The sequence below is a fragment of the Carlito syrichta genome, unplaced genomic scaffold, assembly GCF_000164805.1.
Source record: "Carlito syrichta isolate Samal-C Ts95f unplaced genomic scaffold, Tarsius_syrichta-2.0.1 Scaffold316145, whole genome shotgun sequence".
Taxonomy (NCBI): Eukaryota; Metazoa; Chordata; class Mammalia; order Primates; family Tarsiidae; genus Carlito; species Carlito syrichta.
In genome coordinates this window covers 274,216-294,555 of record NW_007260241.1, presented here as the reverse complement: position 1 = coordinate 294,555, position 20,340 = coordinate 274,216, and the positions used below count along the sequence as shown (strand labels likewise).

Here is a 20,340-nt window from a genome sequence, read left to right as displayed (position 1 = left end):
AAGGGAGCCGTCTTCTGCCTATTAACATTTAAATCTACCTTAGCCTTGATAGCTTGGTCAGGGAAATGGTCGCTTAGCTTCTTTATGAGGGTGAGTGTCTTGGAAGCTGCCCTTTCACTTTCCTTGTTGATTTCTTCAGTGGGTGTATAGTTTATCATTGTTTAGCTAAAAAAGCAGAAACACTTGGAAAAGTGTAAGTCTTGACTTCTTTAACCACCAGGTTTCATGGTGGGAAGAATTTGGTAAAACAAAACAAAAAGCCTGTGTGTAGGATTTTCAAGTGACCAAAATTTTCCCTGTTCATAAACAGAGAGAGAGAGAGAGAGAGAGAGAGAGAGAGAGAGAATGAGAACCCTGAATTCTGCAAAGGAATAAAAAATACATATAAACACAAAATGTGTCGTATGCTAGTACAGTTTTTTGCTTGGCATCTAAAAGAATATATCCAGATGCATATTTATAAATGACACCTCTTGGATGAAAGCATTCAGAGCATGTGTTGAAATACAAAGGGGCCAGCTTTTCAAACTGCCCAGGACACAAAGCCAGCGTACACTGTTCTGAAGTGTGGTGTTGGGATGGCTTCTCACCTGCCCTTTTCTCCTCCCAGGTGAACGAGCTGTGCTGGCATGTCCGGTGTCTCTCTTGCAGCGTGTGCAGAACCTCCCTAGGAAGGCACACCAGCTGTTACATTAAAGATAAAGACATTTTCTGCAAACTTGATTACTTCAGGTACACTGCAAAGCTTTTTCCTAGTAAAGCATGCCCTTCGGAAATCATTATGAAAAAAGACTTTTGAAATAGGTTTTGGCTTGTTCAACTTTATTTACGGAAGCCCAGTTTTTCTGATTTGATATCGAAATGAGAATACATTCACAGTTGTTGAGATGTCATTTATACTGGAGATTGAAATAAACATGTTTCTCTCTTCTAGGAATCCAGTATACAAAAATTAATTTTAAGTAATACTTTCACTTTGGGAAGTGAAAGTTTTAGGCATTGAAAGCAGGGAAACTTTTTTTGCTGTGCATAGATATGGCGTATAAAACATAAGGTGACTTCTTATGACCAAAGTCCCTTTTTGGTGGGAGGAGTAAGATCATTAAGTGGAAAAATATTAAGGTTTTGTTACACTATTACAAATTGCCATAGAATGATCCCTAGTTATATACCTGTAACATGCTGGGAGTTTGTGATGAACCATATGACTAAGAAAAACTGATCATTCTGGGATCATAAATACACCAAATCTAATTATTCTACCTAAAAATCTTATTTTTCATCTGTTTGATCTTTAGTTTGTGAGGTTATATTTACATAAGATATTTAATATAAAATAATATAATATTTTCTCTGTGCAATCTTATAATTGTTTACATGTAAGGTTTCTTCTTGGACATAATTCAGTTCTTTATGGACAACTATCTAGAAATTGAAATAATTCTTAAGAATGATTTATTAAAATTACCAAATTTTTATTTATTTTCATTTCCAAATAAAAAAAATCTGTGTGAAATTGAGAAGTTAATACTGTAGAATGAAGTTTGTAATACTAATTATATTGTTCCTACTCCATCTCAAAAAGAGTGATTTCAGGAAGCTTAGTAATTGATTTGAATAAAATTGGTAGGTAATTTAAAGCACTTCTTGAAACCCAAGATCCTTTATTTTATAAAATCACAGAATTGTATAATTACCAAAAATGTATATTTCTCACCAGGTTCATGCTTTGTTTCTTCAACAATAGTAACAATTTACTGCTTCTTTCACTTAGGATAGGCTACTCTTAATTTTTTATAGTAACTTAAAGTCTTTTGAAAGGTTTGGTTTTAAAGATTTATTGAAACTAGTTCTTTAGGATTTTTTAAATACTTGCTTCATATTTTATTATATTCTGAAATTCATTTTTAGGATTCTTTTTCTCAAATTAACTAAAAAACCTGATGATCCCTCTAAAGATATGAATAGTAATGAATAGACATACAGGTATAATCTAGTGTAATCTGGGCATTCCAGGCCGTGACAGTGATTGCGATAAGAGATGTGACAAGGAGTGTCCAGTCACTCAGGCTGGAAGAAAAAAAAAGAAATATTGGCGTCTAACTTTAGTAGTTTAAAGATCGACCTATATTTAATGTCCAGATATGCCTCTGAAAATGATTGTTTTTTCTTTCCTATGAATAGCAATGAAATAGCTTTTTCCCCAAAGGGTAAAAAATTCGTGAGTTTTCCTTTTCTACCCACCAGGGTGAAGAATTTCTGTTCTACATTCTTTGACAGTTTCAATGCTAAATGTTTAAAAGTTTTCACATTCTTAAAAAAAGATATTTAAATCATTTTCTAATCCTTTCAACTTGGCTTTAAGAAGTCATTATCTATATTTTCAGTTGGTATACTTTTGTACTTTTAGGTTTTTCCATCTAGACAGTGTGTGTGTATGTGTTAATGTGTTGATTCTGTAGAAGTTTATAAGTGCCCTGATATTTGATACAACAAAGGGATATTGAAACTCATATTTCACTTATTTTAAAAGAAAAATTTAGCATTCTTTTAGAGGAACAGTGTTTTTATTTTTGTAAATAGGCTTTAGTTGTGACCCTATCTCGAATCTTGATTGTTTAGACATTGACTTTTTAAAAAATAATTTATTTCTGTTGCATTTCCAAACTATTTAAATACTTAGGTTATTCCAGTAGAGCATCATAATGCGTTGCTTTGATCTTAGATAGCAGACTGTCTCACCAAGCCCCTGTGTTTCCCGCAGAAGGTATGGCACTCGCTGCTCTCGCTGTGGGCGGCACATCCACTCCACCGACTGGGTCCGGAGAGCAAAAGGGAACGTCTATCACTTGGCGTGCTTCGCCTGCTTTTCCTGCAAAAGGCAGCTTTCCACGGGCGAGGAGTTTGCTTTGGTGGAAGAGAAAGTCCTCTGCAGAGTGCATTACGACTGCATGCTGGATAACTTAAAAAGAGAGGTGGAAAATGGTCAGTCTGTGCTGACGTACTTTCAAGTCCTTGAGGACAGTGAACACAGCAATACAAGTGTTACTTCCGAAGGTCACCTTAATGCATTATTTTGTACAGTGTGTAACTGTGGTAAAACTCACTCAGCACTCTCCTGCTAGCGATCGGCTCCAAGTGTGTTCTCACAGAGAGAGCCGTGATGTGTGCAATAGCTTCGAGCTGTGTCCTCGGGTCACAGCCTTGAGTTAAGGTTCTGCTTTTCTTTCTGTAAATAGTTGTTTCCCTGCCTAAGGGTGGACTTTAGATGTGCACTCTACTCAGTATACAAGCTTATCAGTGAAATCTTGTTTACACGGTGTATTTGTTATGTGATTTAACACGTCAGGGGTTTTCCAATTGAGAAGACGTGTATAGCTTCACTTTAAGCCAAGACATGCAACCCTGTGATTGCAAGATAGATGGACCCATCTGAGTTACCAACGTGTGTGGTATGTTTTCTAAACGCAGGTAATGGGATTAGCGTGGAAGGTGCCCTCCTCACAGAACAAGATGTTAATCATCCAAAACCAGCAAAAAGAGCTCGGACCAGCTTCACAGCAGATCAGCTTCAGGTAGACGTGACAGTGAATTTATGATATTGGAAGTCCTACACACACACACACACACAATCACACACAATTTCCATGCTGTATAAAAACATGTTTACATTTTCTAAAAAAGTTAGCCTATGCTTTTGAAATAAAAACGAACTCAGTAAATGTATGAAAACATACCGACTGGCCTAAAATATAAATATTTGCAGCTTCATGATAGGATATGAACTAGTCATTCAAGCTTTGTTTTCCTGGGGACTATTAGTGTCAGCATCAAAATGGAAACAAAAAGTTGTTCTGTCCTGACTTCCTGAAAGCATCCTTCTGACCCAGGCAGTTATATTACTATATATAGTTGCAATGGAAAACAATGCATTTTGAGACTATGAAAAGAGATATGCCGAATGTGGGTCTGTGGGACACTATGTATTAGTCTTATTAACAAATGGCAGTGGGCCTTTTAATGAACAAGATTGTATCTTTTTTGAGGAGGAGATACTTGAAAATGCCTTAGTGTAAATAAGAAACTACTGGTTAACTACAATTGTGCAGACCCTTTCTTGTTTTTAAAGGGAGTAGAGGGAGTAATTCTATAACCTGACGCTAAGGGTTGACTATGCTCCCTGAAGATGAAGACATTCTTTTGAACTTTGTTGCCCTAAATATAATTATCATAAATTTGATCTATGCAAATTGTCAAGAAAATAATGAAATAATTACTTTTTATTTAAGTCTACACATATAATGATTCTCTCTGGCATTTTTGTGGACAATGAAATCATATTTTCTAAAGAATTCATGTGCTGTGAGGTATTTGCTTTATGTGAAAGTAAAGGAGCATTTAGTGAGGACCTGCCGTATGCTGCTAGGTACTTTACACAGTGTCTATTTTAGCTCAGACTTTGAAGGACATTTATGTAGTGTTGAATAATGAAAGTAATTTTTTGAAACTCATGTGTAGTTTTCTAAAACCTGCTAGTATTTAAGTTGAATACAATAAAAGTGTTTCAAGAGAGGATTTTAAATTTGAGAAGGATTAGGAAAGAAACCTTAGTGTGACACACATATTCCAAGGGATTTTGACATTGGAAGGCATTCTAGCATAAAAACTTAGATCCATTTGAAAACATTTTCTAAGTGGGTCATTGTTTGGGGTTTCTTAATTCAGGCATAAAGCACATGGTCAATAAGCAATAATGAAAGGGCAATTGGAAGAAATATCTCTGTCTAAACCTTACTTTTCTGGATTCTTCACTGAGTTATAATGAGGATCACATGATGCCCTAGACATGAGTACTTATGGGAGACCTGGAAAAGATACTCAGGCACTAACAGTTATCTGGGTTAAAATAGAATAGCTAATATAAATATATTTCATTTATAAAATGGCTGTTCCCATGAAGGGCTAGATATAATTTAAATAAGTACAAGGTTGATAACTTTGATTTGATGTAAACATTTATTAAAATTGTGAAAATTTGAAACTATTGTAGGTAGATATATACCCTCTGGGCAGATAATGACAGATACTAATTCAATAGCAAGGTAATTATAGGACACCAATTAAACAACAAGGGAATACCATCTGTGGAGGTTTTTGTGTGCCAAGTCCCAGGCCAGGCATTTTATCCACATCATCTCCTTTAACTCTTAGAGCAGTTTCTTGATGTAGACAGCCTCGCCCGAGAAGTGCAGGAGCTTCCCTCAAGGCAGTCCACCAAGAGACTGGCAAGGGAGAGGTTTGGCCCCTTCTCCCCAGACCTCTGGTCTCTTCGTTGTGCTTGGCCTTCCGGGAGTCCGTAGTGGAGCTGTGCCCTCACAAAACTCCAGAGCACGGCAGCAGCAGCTGAAACAAGAGTGAGATTCTGAACCTTGTAGACAGCCTTACGGTTGTAGGTTGTACGTATGCATGTGATATTGAAGCCGTGCATTATGGTGTGAAAACGTGATCTGAATCACAAATTTCAGAAATGTTGGTCAGAATCATCGGTTTTAAAAAAATGAGACATAAGTGATATGCTTCCAAAGTATAGTCTCATCTATTCACTATTTACCAGCATTTATCTTATGCCAGGGGTGGCTGAAACCAGTGAGATACAATCTTTGTCCTGAAGTGGTTCTTTATAATTTAGGATTCTGGGATAGCTATAGACGTTAAAAAACAAACAAAACAAAACACACAAAAACAAAAACCTGAGTCACTTGTTTTTGCCAGATCCTCTAATATGTCAGACCCTGGGTATACCCTTATTGTTAAACTATCTTCCCTTCAGAAAGCTGAGTACATTGAAGTAGAGCTTGATTTTAGCAAGGTAATATAGGTGACCACGGAGGAAGTCAAGATTATCTATTCAGCATCTGCTTTGGGAAAAGGAGAGTTAAAATGAAAGAAATAAGTAATTTTCCAAAATTCTTCTTTAGAAACCTATGGGAAGAAAAAATAGTTTAAGACTCAGAGGATGTGTCGGCAAATCTGTAGCAAATAAATAAGTGATATTTAAGGAGTTCCTGTCAATATTATGGTTTTCTTATTGTAGTTGGAAGAACTTGCTCATTGACTATCAATATTAACATGCCAAGGCTAGCTCCTACTTGAATCTGTTTTTTGGATCGAGCTGGTCAGCTGCTATCATGCCGACCTTCTTGCCTTAGAATGATGAGTATCGCTCAGTGTGGTGGCTCACATCTGTAATCCCAGCACTTTGGAAGGCTGAGACAGGAGGATTGCTTGAGGCTAGGAGTTCAAAAATGACAAGTGTCTACAGAGGTTCACTCCTTAACCATGTTAGAAGAACTTGTAAAAGGAGTGAGGTGGGTTTCAGCAACATTAATGACTGGAGAATAATGCAACTGAGTAGAAATTGAAAGAGTGTCTTTCTTTTTTGTTTTTGTTTTTTGGTGTGGGAGTAAACTCTGATTCTAGTAAAAGGAAGATCAATGAACTCATCTTACTTTTCCGTTAGAATATTCCAATTCTAACTGACTAGTGTTGGTTTAGGTTTTGCTTGATTCACAGTTGCTTTATTAAATGTAACTTTGGGCTGAACATGGTGGCTCACACCTGTAATCCCAGCACTTTGGGAGGCCGAGGTAGGAGGATTGCTTGAGCCCAGGAGTTTGAGACAAGCCTCGGCAACATAACAAGACCTCAACTCTGCAAAAAAAATTTAAAAAGCAACTTAGCCAGGTGTGGTAGTGTGTGCCTGTAGTCCCAGCTACTCTGGAAGCCAGGCAGGAGAATGACCTGAGTGCTAGAAGTCGAGGCTGTGGTGAGCCGTGATCGTTCCACTGTCCTCCAGCCTGGGCCACAGACTGAGACCCTGACTCAATAAATACATACATGAATAAAATATTTTGTTCCTTACTGAACTTGTGAATTTGAAATGCATTTGTAGAAAGCATGTTATTTTTGTTTTATAAATCATTAATAATGACCTTACAAGCAAACCCTCAACTATCTGTTCAGCTTTTTCTACTTGGAAAATTAAAAACAAAGACATAATTAATCTACTCATTCTTTTTTTCTCTTTGTGATGTTACGTGTGTAACTGCAAATAGACACAACTCAGCATGGAAAGATGCTAGAGGAACACATTTGGGGAGGGAAAGAATGAGGTGGACCGAGCAGAGTATAAACTCCTAGGCCAGTGCTGCCCTTGCTTTTCCAAAGCAAAATCCATGTTCTGTTTACAGTGATTGTGTAGATAAGGTACAGTCAGATGGGAAGCCAGGAACATTTAATTCTAGAAGAGCCACTAATCAGGGAATTCAAGTGAAAATTCAATTTGTGAACCTCACAAGGTTTCCCAAAACATTGGCCTTTTCCCTCATACTGTCAGATCACCCTCCCATTGCCAAGTTTCCTTCTACCACAAGCTCCTAATATACCGTGCGACAGGAAGGGAGTCTGACTCCTAGGGGTATGGAAAATAAGATACCCCCTTGCCCTCCAGTAACTCACTTTCTGCTGTGGCAAGTAGACTTGCAAATAAACGAATGAGCTACCCTGTGCCAAGTGCACTGGCAGATGATAGTATTCTATGGTGGCCATCATGACCAATGCTATTAGTCCTGCCTGCTGGAAAGGGTGAAGATGCCCGTGGTGCTGCTGGACTTCAGGGAGGATGGTCACTCTCACCCTAGGCCGGCAGACGAACATGGCCACATTGGGTGCCACCTTCATTCTTCATGACACATTCTTTATGTTGACTGTTAATGATGAAACTCAAGGATCTTCCTTGATTGCTGTAATGCTTCTCTTTTCTGAAAAATGCAAAGCTTTCGTCTTGCGTTTTTCTTCTGGTGCTCCCTCCCCGACTCTGCCTTTTCCCTTTGCTTTTTTTTTTTTTTTTTTTAAGAGATAGGGTCTTGTACTGTCACTCAGACTGGAGCGCAGTGGCACAATCATAGCTCTCTTGAGTTCTTGGGCTCAAGTGATTCTTCCTCCTCAACCTCCCCAATAGCTGGGACCACAGGTGTGTGCCACCATATCTGGCTATTTAAAAAGAAATTTTGTAGAGATAGAAGTCTCTCACTGTGTTACTCGGGCTCAAAATCCTGGCCCCAAGTAATCCAACTGCCTCAGCCTCCCAAAACCCTGGGATTACAAGTATGAGCCACCATGCCCAGCCTCTCTTTTCTTCTTTACCTTTTATTATAGAAGTCATTGGCATGTCTGTATCTTTCTCCAGGAAATAAGACCTGGGACTTCTTTTATTTTTTTTCCTTCAGTGTGTCACTATCTCATAGCACTTGGCATGGTGATTTCAGTCCCCAAGGTTGACATCAGGATCACATGTGAGTCTTTTCAGTCTATGGATGTTTAGACCCTGGGACATTCTTATTCTGTGAGCTGATGGGCATCTCTTCTTAAGATCCCAGATATTCTTTGACTAGAGTTCAAGCTCAAAACAGTGGTAGAGTCATTGCAATGAGGTGGACTCTACCCATCGAGCTGTGTACCATTTGCGGAGGAACAGAAATTGTTCACAGAACTGTGCAGAACAGCAGAGGGTAGAGATACATGTGATATGACATTTGCATTTTGTTAAGCGTTCTAACCCTGGAAATGTTTAAGAAAATGGAAAAATAGTAAATGGGACTGGTACTATGTATGCATTTCATTTGTGGGTTATAAGAATGAAAGAAAAGGTGCACTTGCTTTTAACAGCATCATTCAGCCAGGCTCAGTGGCTCAGCCTGTCATCCCAGCACTTTGGGAGGCCAACATGAGTGGATTGCCTGAGCCGTGGGTTCAAGACCAGCCCCGGCAACTTGGCAAGACCTTGTCTCCACAGTAAAATCAAAAATTAACCAGGCGTGGTAGCATGTACCTGTAGTTCTAGCTACCTGGAAGGCTGAGGCAGAAGGACCAGAGCCCAGCAGGTCGATGCTGGGGTGGCCATGAGTGTGCCACCATACTCCAGCCTGGGCAATGGAGTGAGGCTCTGACTCAAAAAGAAAAAAAAATATCAAAAGCAGAATCATTGAGAGACATGGTTTTATGTTGGATGTTGCAATGGATTTTTTTTTTAAGTTCTCGGCATAGCAGCATGTGTGTAAATTTATGAAATAGGCGTGATTTTTCACTTTTGTTGATTTTCAGATAATAAAATATAAGTATCTTGTGCATATCTTATCTCATCAAATTGCAGAAGGAAGACTGAGCTGCTTATTTTTAACTCTTTATTGCTTATATTTTTTTTTTTTAAAAAAAAAACAGGTTATGCAAGCACAATTTGCTCAGGACAACAATCCAGATGCACAGACCCTCCAGAAACTGGCAGAAAGGACAGGTTTGAGCAGACGTGTGATACAGGTGACTATTTTAAAGGTCAATCGAGAGAATACTAAAAGTTCTAATTCTAGGTCTTTATGAGTGTGTGTGTGCACGCGCGTGCGAGTGTGTGCGTGCTTGGTGAAGAAATGTCAAAACATAAATTTCCTGCTTCCTGTCTCTTCACACTCCTAAGTCAGCTTTTTAAGGCCTGATGATTCACCTGCCTAGTTAGGCTGCCATTTGTCGATGACTCTTGCGCATCTCACTTCATTTAATGCACAGCAACCCTAAAAAGACAGCCGCAGTGCCAAGCTCAGTCAGGCCGAAGGTCAGTGTTTTTCCCTGTCCTTTCTGGTTGTGCCTACACAGTGGGGGTGGAGGAGGGGGCATGGATGCCATTCCTCAGGGTCCAGGGAGAGGATCTGGTGTGAGCGGGCCAGAGAGGGATGAATTAGAGCAAACATATGGAAACGTGGAATGTATGCGTGGAAACCATGGGAGATGAAATGTTTGAGTTGAGGCAGGGGGTGGGGGTCTGTGAGTGCCCAGCTCTCTCTAGAGCAGATGGAAGCCCTGCTGTGAGATTTCAGGGGGGAAGGGCTAGTGGCAACACACGGGACGGGAGTTGGGAGAGACCGGACAGAGCTAGGCAGCGTGGCTGGCATGCCCAAGCAAACAGCGATTTCTTTTCAAGAGACTTAACTTGGAGTAGTAAGCCTAGAAGGCACTTGAGAAACGTTTTACTGACTGCACACGGAGGGCAGGTGACGAAGGCCCGAGAGACAAGAGGACTCGGAGGGTATGAGGGGGAAGCAGAGAGGCCAAAGAGTCTTGAATCTGAAGTCAAAATACTCATGGGAATGGAGCCATTAACGGGAACATGAATGTCGAAAGAAAACTGCATGGGTTGTTGGGAGGGAAAAGTCCCTTTCGGTTGCACCCACCGGGCACGGACGATGGCAGCCTGGTGTAGAAAAATAGGTATTTGAAAGGATGAACGAGATTCGAGCAGAGAGATCGAATGCCGTGAAGTTGAGTATCATCCTTTACAAAGAGATTGTAGGGCACAACAGTGAAGCATGGACTTCAGGGAGAGAGCGGGTCTGAGGAGGAACAGCCACAGTGGAGGAAGGAGCTGGTGGAGGGCCAGCAGGAAGCCGAAGAGGCGGTGTGAGTTCAAGAAGAAGGCGGCCAACTGTGTCGAGATGTTAGGGAAATGGAAGACAATTCTGAATCATACTCAGACTTCAAAAATGTGTGGAATTAAGGCAAGTAGCCATGGAAAGCAAGATGAGACACAATGGAGGCAAGTGTCTTTATTGTACACATGATACTTTGTTTCTTAAGCTGGGGGTTGATACACAGGTGTGTGCTCTTCTGTTTCATCATAAACACATCGTCTCTACAAAGAAGCAAGTGGGACAGGCCTGATGGTCCTGCAGCTTCTGCCAAGACCTAGATCCTTCAGTCAGCTGCAGTGCTGGGAGGCAGCCTTCCGAGGCGAGGTCCACCACCTCAGCACTTTCCAGGTGTCCAGAGTATTGTGTGTATTTCAGAGCACCATATTTTACAATGGGACTCGCAGGAAACCAATCTGAAAAGGCTGCTGCCTTTACAGAGAGGACGCCAGGATCGTGAAAGATCTAGAAATCATGCCATCATGTTAAAAGCAGCAGGGTTATTTATCTAGAGATGAGCTCAGGAGATGATAAGAGAAGGCATACTATACACAGAGTAGGAATCACTTTTTAAGTACTTGTGAAAATGGCTGTCCCGGAAGGGAATATGAGAGAGGGCACTGGTGTTCACTTGCAGCAAGCCTTCTCAGTGTCCAAAGGCTACACAGTGGCGTGAACTCCCATTGAAGGCAGTGGGTTTCCTCTGCCTGAAAGTGAAGTTTTCTCAGCAAGGTAGTTCGGACTCAGTGGACTAAAGGTACCTCCTAATGTAAGGCTCAGAACGTTCATGGCAATGACAGCTTCAGGGAAGTCAGATTCGTGATTGTTATGTTCCACACTGTTTGGAAGTTGGAAACAAAGAGGACTAGAAGGTCTTCTTAGAGTTTTTCTTATTATTTGAAGGAGTAGGGGCTTCAGACAGACATCTGTCGTGTAATTTCCAGGTACTTAGGTCACCAGTATTATGAGCAAGTGAACTCGATCCTAACCACTAAAACTTGGAGAATATATTTTTAGAGATTGGCTTTTAATATGTGACGGTTGCATGTTAAATATTTTTGATATGATGGCAAAGGAAGGGGTGCTAGCATGAGATGTATTTTATTTGTACAGTTACGTGTGTACGTGCTGTATAATTTAAATATATATCCCTTCACGGTATTTTTGAAGAATTTACTACTTTGATCTCAGATGGTGATCATAACCTTTTCCCCTTAGCCTCCTCCCTAGCGTTGGCTCGACACTTTAGGAAGGTTAAAGAAAAGAGTTTTGATTCCTAGGCCTTGATTCTAATATGCAAACGAGGTCAACCAAAGATCAGGGGGAAACAGTGATCAGATACAAGGCGAGTTTCACCTTTCCTAGCTACCACTCTGCTTAGTAAGACATTTGGAACAGAGCAGAGTGCTGTTTTTCGGAAGTCAGAGTATAAAGATGGGGGGGTTTACTTTTCTTTAGCTCTCTGCATACAGATACCATCATTGCTCATATGCCCTTTCAGAAAATCGAGTTACAAGTTTTGTATCTTACACAGACAGAGTAAAATGTTGCTATTTCTTCCTGTCAGCACACTGGGACTACCCTTCCCTGCAAAGATCAGCGTCGCTGTTATTGCTATGCATATTGAGGACAGCACAATTTCATTTCCAATTTTTCACCGTCATGAAACGCTCCCATGAGCAGCGTATCTCTGCCTTGCCTGCTTGTTTGACAACTTCCTTGGGATTCATTTCCGGAAGTGAGATTTTTGAATCAAAAGATAAAAAACATTTTAAGGCCTTTGTGCAAAAATAAACTTTATATAAAAAATAATTTTCTTTGCCTTTCAGAAAGCCCATGCCAATTTATTCTTCCTGGAGCTATACATAAGAGTTCCTTGTCCCCAATTCATGAGGATCCTGAACTCTGGCATTCTTTTATGTTCTTTCTAATTTAGTAATCAGAAAAAACTCATTTTTATTTCTATTTCTTTCATTCTCAATGAACTTGAATGCATTCACTTATTTTGTAATTTTAAAAATCATGTTTTTAGCCCACTGTGTGTTGGGGTATTTCTTTTCATCTCATTGATTTTTATTAGTCCTGTCTAACACATTAAGCTTTTATGGCTTATCAATTTCCTTTTTGTTTATTTTTTCCGCATGGAATTTTTATGTATTCAAATCTCTCAGTCTTCTGATAGCCTTGGCCTTTGTTATGCTTCTCTACCTAGAGAATATTTCGGTGTTGGCATCTGTTTTCTTAAACCTTTATTGTTTCAAAAATTTACTCTTAAACTTTAATGTATCTGGTTTGGTTCCATGGGAAGCAGAGATTTATCTGTTTTCTCTCAAATGATAAATCAAAGTTTCCTAAGACAGTAAGCCATGCTTTTCCAATAATATAATATTCATCTTTGTCATACACTAATTTCCTTTATTTGGATTTTGTGTGTGGGCTTTCTAAAGGATTAATTCTATGCATTCGTTATTTTCTTTTGCAGTATATGTATGTGCCTTGCTTTTGGCTTAGTTTATGATTTAGAACTCAAAAACTTTAAAGTATGTTACTCAGAGAAAATTTAACTCTTGTTGGAGCTTTTGCATAGCAAGAAGAAATTTTAAGTCAGTGAGGAGATTCAAAGGACTTGTATTTGCATTCTGAAACTGGGTAGCATTCATGCCAGAAGTTATTTTCTGATGTTTGGAATCCTCTACTATATATTGCTCTACGAGTTATGTGACACCTTGTGTTTGCAAACTTCTCTCTGCTTGCTTACCTGTAGATGACCTTTCCAAGAAGCTATTTAAATTAGTATTAATGTTGTTATCCTGCCATTTATCGCATGCCTTCTTCATATTTTCAAAGTTAGAGGGGTTTTTTTGTTTCAATCAAAAGATCATATTTGGTTCTTTGTTTACTTTAAAATGGAGCGGTTTTCATCCAATAGGCAATTTATTGGAGACAAAAAGATACTTTGAAGAAACTCTGGGAACCACGGTACAACATGTATTAGTTATGTGTAGTCCTTTGGGGATGTCTCTTCTGGGCAACATCAGGGAAAAAGGCAGGGGGTAGCAGTTTTCCCTGACAAGGTGGAGAATGTTTGTGTCTGTTGTCTTGGTTGATGGCGTTAGTGGCACCTGTTGTTCCAGAGCGTGTGGATAGCTCTGTGACTGGAGACCTTGGGTTTCGTCTCTGTGTAGGTATCTTAGAGCCTCAGGAGCATTCCAGAGAATGGGGCTCCCGGGAGGCTGTGACTTTCCACTCCTTTTCCTTGACACATGCCTAAGTCTTGTCCTGGAAACATTTCTTAGGTGCTTCCTTTCAGCTGCCTGCTCAAGGCTGCCTCTCCAATTAAATTATTAATGTTTATTCCTTTAGTTTTAATCCCTGGAGTTAATACTTCGGCATTCCTCTATTTTTGAGTCCCAGGGACAGGATGCATCTTTGAAATCTGGCCAGTTAGCCGGGCTTGGTGGCTCAGCCTGTAATCCCTCGCTTTGGGAGGCCGAGGTGAGTGAATTGCCTGAGCCCGCGGGTTCGAGACCTGCCTGGGCAACTTGGCGAGACCTCATCTCTACAATCAATCAAAAAATCATCCGGGTGGAGTAGCGCCTGCCTGTAATTCTGGCTCCTCGGAAGGCTGAGGCAGAAGGATCGCCGGAGCCCAGCAGGTCGAGGCTGCGGGGCCTGGGAGCAGCCACTGCACTCCAGTCTGGGTGACAGAGTGAGACTCTAACTCAAAAAAAAAGAAAGAAAAAAATCTGGCCAGTTATTTCTTACGAATTCTTTGCAGCTTGCTTTTTCCCCTCATTAGTCAGCCCTGGTTCCCTTGTGCCCTCAAGTTAATACCCCTGAGCAGAGACAGAGGCTTCTGCCCCTGATGTTTCCCTGGCCGTATGTCCCCCTATACTCAAAAACTCTTATCCCAATTCTCTTAAGGTTTTTATCTCTTCAGCTCCCTTTCTTCCCGTGACAGAATTGGTTGGCGTACTGGAAAATAAACGATATATATTTTAATAGAGTAGCACTCTACAGTCAAGTTCAATCTCATGACAGGGAGTTCAGACACAGGCAAATGAGTTACTAGAAGCATTCAGGGCATTTGAGCCTTCCTTGCCCTGACCTGGATATAAAGCCCTCACTTGCTCTGAATTTTCTTCCTTTTTTTCTGCAGTTCAGTGGACACCAGAGGGGCTAGCACCTTACATTTTGTGAACGCTTTCACCAGTGGATGTGTTTGTATTTAATTCTACTCAAATAGTTTGGGGTTTTTTTCTTATTATAGACCTGACCTTAACATGCTTCTTAGGGAATAGCCTAAGTATTCACTAAGAGGAATTGAACTCAGCAGGTTAAAATGTGACTGGAATAACTGAATCAAGAGGTTTGTAGAAAGCTTTAAGTTCTCAGTAGGGATTTTAGTCATTTGAATAAGATTGGGAATAAGTCCAGCGGGTGTCTAAGAATACGTTTAGTCATTTTGGGTATCTTAAGTTCTGATTAAAAGGGCTTTTTCTGTTTTGCTTTATGTCCCAAATGCCAGTAGTAAAGCCAAGGAGACTTCTCTGGAACTCTTGAGTCTACCCCGCCTTTTGGGGGGAAAGATGCTGATTTAATGTAGAATCGACTTTTCAGTAAATCGCCAGAGAGTTATTCTCTGAGCAAGAAAAACGATGATTGTTATTTGAACTACAATGCATTTCTTCTGTCTGTAGAACTTTTTGAAAAGCATATTTGCATTTACAGTGTTCTTGTATGGTAGCGCAGTTGAGGCCGCCTTCGCTTTTAAGCTGAGAGGGTGATGTGCTCAGAAGCTGGTGTGTGACCTCGCCTCCTTGCTTTTCTCCCCGCTCAGGTATGGTTTCAGAATTGTAGAGCACGCCACAAGAAACACGTCAGTCCTAACCACTCCTCCTCTGCCCCGGTCACTGCAGTCCCACCCTCCAGGCTGTCTCCACCCACATTAGAAGAAATGGCTTATTCTGCCTATGTGCCCCAGGATGGAACGATGTTAACGGCACTGCATAGTTACATGGATGGTAGGTATCCCAACACGTAACAGCTACTGTCCAAGCAGTCGGCAGCTGGTCGGTTCCGATGTTAGGTGATGGATACAATTCACATTTTGAAGTATTGCCTCTGTCGTAGGCTGAAAAACATCGTGGGGGTATACAGTAGGGGGCAAAACTATCTAAACTTTCCTGTGATTACATTTTTAGGGATAAGTTTAAAACCCACTTTGCGGCTACTAACATACAAATGTTGATGATGCCTCTCAGGGCTTGAATTCAGTTAGAAAGTTATTTTTGTTTTGTTATTGTGGTAAATATTTAAATAATGTGTTTTCCTATGATCAGAGGCAGAATTCACACTTAGGCCTTGAGATTGGGGTTTACTAAAGCTGTTGTTAAAGAAACTTTTTTATTGACGCAAACCATGCGTGTAGAAAAACACACAGTGAGTTATACAAACATGCGATATAAACATCCGTAGAAATGCTACCCAGACGAGATAGCAGACTATGATGAGCATTTCAGAAGCTTCTCTTATGTCTTCTCCTCATCTTTCATCAGTCTCCTTTTCTTTCAAAATGGCTTAGCCCTGACCTCGAAAACCATGGTTCGCTTTCGCCTTGGTTGAACCACACAGGATGTCATCTCACGTCTTTCATTTGCCTTGTGAGATTCAACTGCGTTGTTGCCGGAATCAGCGATTCGTTTTCACTGCTCTGTAGAATCCTACTGTGGGAACATACCGCCATTTATTCATTTCGTGGTTGACAGATGTTTGTGTGTTTTCCGGTTTAGGCTTTTATGAATAGGCTGCTATGGACTTTATTGTCCGTGGCTTTGGTACACATGGATTCACTCTTCTATTTGGTGTGTTTCCGAGAGTGGGACATCGGGTCATAGGCTACCCATATGTTCAACTTTAACCAATTCTGCCCCACAGTTTTTTTGTGGTTGTTGTGGTGGTTGAATCTGTTTACACTTTGACCAGTGGCATATGAGAGAGTTTAAGGTACTTTACATCCTAAAGTAAAATTAGGTGTGACTTCCTAATTTTAGCAAATGTGTGAATTACATCGTACTATCTCATTAGTTTAATTTTCTTTTCTTTCATGACTGAGATTTAGCATTTTTTTGTTGGGCGTTTGCATTTCCTCTTTTATGAAGAGCCTATTCATGTCTTTTGTTTGTTGGTCTACTGGCTTGTTCTTTTTGTATTATTGATTTGTTTTAGTTCTTGGTATAGTCTGAATATAAAGCTCTTTGATAATTATATCTGTTGAAAATATCTGCTATTCAGTGGCTAGGCTTTTTCTAGTCAGTATTTCATTGAGCACAAGTTACTGATTTTACTGTAGTTTTATTTCATCAGATTTTCCTTGTAGGCAGTGCTTTTCTTGGTGACTTGTTTAAGAAATTGTTACTACTCAAAGATAATGAAGCTATTCCTCCTATATTATCTTCTAGAAACTTTGTCTTATCTTGGATATTTAGAATTACAGCCCACCTGGAACTGAATTTTGTGTGTGGTATGAGATAGGAAGTAAAGCTTTTTGTTATATTGATGAAAATACAGATTTCATAGCTCCTCTGTGGAGCCACATTTGCCAAAACTCAAGTGTCTGTATAGTGTATATGTCAATTTCTGTATCAGTTATTCTATTTGATTGGTCTGTTTATTTACTTTTTGTTAATAACTAACCATTTTAATCATTCTAGGTCTAAAACTCTTAATATTTCAGTAGTGCAAGTCTTCCTGTGTTGTTGCTATTCAAGTTGGGATTGCCTATTCTTGACCCTTTGCATTTTCATAAATTCCACCAGCTTGTCTGTCAGTTTCCACCCCAAAAGGGAAAGCAATTAGGATTTTGATGCAGTCTATTATATATATAACTATCTCAACTTTAGGAAGTAGCTGTCTTAATATTATCGTCCCCATACCATGACCTTTAGTATGTCTTTCCGTTTATTTAGGTCATGTTTACATCATTCCCTATATTTTAGGGTTTTCTGCTAAGTAATCTTGCGTATCTTTTGTTAAGTATTGTCAAGTGTATTCCTAAGTATTTATTTTGATATAGCTGTAAATGGTATTTGCTCTATATGTAGAAATCAAGTTTGGCAGATATTTTCTTTTAGTACTTTGAAGATATAACTATGTTGTCTTTTGACTTCTGTTGCTTCACATGTGGCTAGCTAATTAACCTGACACTGTTGACGTCAACTGTTGATTGGCTCCTTTTTCTTTCGAAAGCAAATGTCTTTGCTTCAGCTTTTTTCTTTGTGTTTGGCTTTTAGAAACTTTGTTTAAACTTGCCCAGGTGTGCTTCTTGAATATGTAGTTCGATGGCTTCTGTTATGGAAAATTCTCAGCTTTTTTTTCTCTTCAAATATTCTTTCTGCTCCTATGAAAAATGTCATATTTTTCAGTCTTTTGACCTTAGATATTTTCTTCTGAACTATTTACTAGTTCACTAATTCTTTGTATGGCTATATCTATATTCTGTACAACTCATATGAGTTAATTTTTTATTGTGTTTTCAGTTTTAAAATTTCCATTTCTATGCTGAAGACATCTAGTATGTCACTTTATTTCTTATTTAAATTATTGTTATATTAATTACAGCTATATTAAAGTTCATGTCTGAAAAATCCAATATCTGGATCTTTTGTGAATCAGTTCTGTTATTTTTGTTTTTCTTCTTTTTTTCACTGATATGTCTTTTTATTTGTCTTATTTATTATTGCATTTCAGATGTTTGGTATGAAAAACTAAAAATAATCTGAGTCTCTGAATGATATCTTCCGATAGAGAAGTTTAGTTTGTTCCCCTGGCAGGAAGGTAGGGTAGGGGAAAATCAGTCCTCATGAGGGCTGATGTATCTGTTTCACTACTCCATGGATTTAGAATTTTTTGGAATCCCAAATGGAAGCCCATTTTTGTTTGCCTGTTTTCTTTTTTGTTTCTGTTGAAACCAGAAAGAGCATTTCCTCTTCAGTGGGCCCTGCTCTCTGATTTTTGTTTCTCACTACCTGGCTGTAGTCTAACTTGTGAATACCCTGCTAAACTTCTTAGCCTGTTTTACAACTGTCGCTGTCCTTCCAGGGAGAACACCATCCTCATTTTCTTCCCCTCTTCACTGGGACTTGACTTTTCACACTCTCACGATTTCATGACCTTTCAAATGCCTCCAAACACATTTTCAGAAACGTCATCTAGCGTTCCTAGTTGCTCTCGGAGGAAGGTTTGGTTTGAAGCAGCATAGCCCTCACTGGAGGCAGAAACTTTGTTTTACGATTTGGTCAAATAAAAGATCAGAGGCTCTGCCATGCTGCCATTCACCTCCACCAGCATGAAAATCGTGTGTGTTCGCTTGCAAGACTGCAGTGTGGCCCGAGTCACGTGCGTTTTGGTGTACGTACAGGAAGGAGGTAGCTTAAACATGAACACGGGGGACCTGGGGATCATCCTATACAGACCCTTCTTGTAAAATCTAGCAGCATCTCTTCAGATGAAGTTTGAAGCTCACATGTCTTTCCAGCTTCGGGGTAAAGTACCGTGAATGGGGTAGGGTGGAGGACATTTCAGTGGCACAGTCCTGTGACCCTGAACAAAGATCAGGGGGTGAAGCCGTTCCTGGACTCTTGTTTGATACTCCACTCACTATGCTGAATACGGTGGTGCGCCCACTGAGGTCGGTGGAATGACAGTGGCTTGGTGTCCTCAGCTAGAACGAGCAGTGAAAGCACACTGCCTTGTTTTTGTTTGTTTGTTTTTTGTATCAGTTTCATTCTCTCTCCAGAGCTGATCCACAAATTTCTTTCTGTTTTATAGCTCATTCACCGACAACTCTTGGACTCCAGCCCTTGTTACCCCATTCGATGACACAACTGCCGATGAGTCATACCTAATTCCTTTTTTCAGGGATAGAGATGATGAAGAATATAAACTTGTTGTGTATTGTGTAGGAGATACCATTGAAAAGATATTAATGCTAATTTTTTATTTAACACCCAAAACATTTCCAACACCATGTTGCTGCCCTGGGATGTATCTGTAGTTGGCCTGCAAGACACTTTTATTGATTCTTCATTTTTGGTAAAACTTATGTTTACAAGAAGAAAACAAATCCCAACTTTTTTTTTTTTTTTTGTATTGTCTGGAAGTAGTTCACTCTAGTGTGTATCTGTTAATTTATTTGTCATCAAAAGAGCACTTTGCCTAAAAGAAAGGACTGACAAGTGTGCAAAATGTTTACAATCTTTTGTGAAATGGTAGCTTATCATTAGTTTGTATCTGTAAGTTATTGTTATAAATATTACCTGTATTTTTTGTTATATACAACTTTATACTTTGAAGCTTGTACCTGTGAATTTGCAACTGAAATTTATTTTGCCAATGTTTTCTGAATGAACTGAATAAAGCTTCTGTTGTAGCATGCCATGCAAACACGTTATTGTGTTTGTGGTTGATGAATTATGGCTGTAAATAACACTATAGTTTAATAAGCCCACCATTCTAAGTTTATTAAACATTTTCCATTCTTGTGAAAGTCTCACTTGGTTTGTCCTTTTTGTTAGCAGTGAGTTGACTCCAGTCTCTTTAAAATCAACCAGCTATTAATTTTAAAAAGGCTTTATTAGCTGTGTTGGGAATACATTTGAATAGGAAACTTATCTGTAGATGATTGCACTTACTCAACAGTGAACACATGGAAACAACTAATTTGGCAAATAATCTCTTTGGACCAGCTAATATAATTAATGTGAAGAGAAGGCAGAACACTTTTCAGAATGACCTTTGTGGTATCACAAGCCAGAAATGAAATATA

At 39.4% G+C, this 20,340-nt stretch overlaps 1 protein-coding gene across 1 annotated transcript; it reads left to right on the top strand.

The window, feature by feature from the left end:
- Positions 1–612: 612 nt before the first annotated feature.
- LHX8 (LIM homeobox 8) lies at positions 613–20,067 on the top strand. The gene is made up of 6 exons (XM_008073783.1): positions 613–732; positions 2,765–2,985; positions 3,472–3,575; positions 9,280–9,375; positions 15,355–15,538; positions 19,344–20,067. The coding sequence occupies exons 2-6, from the start codon at positions 2,952–2,954 to the stop codon at positions 19,418–19,420; spliced, it is 495 nt and encodes a 164-aa protein (XP_008071974.1). The 5' UTR covers positions 613–732; positions 2,765–2,951; the 3' UTR covers positions 19,421–20,067.
- The last annotated feature ends 273 nt before the right edge of the window (positions 20,068–20,340 follow it).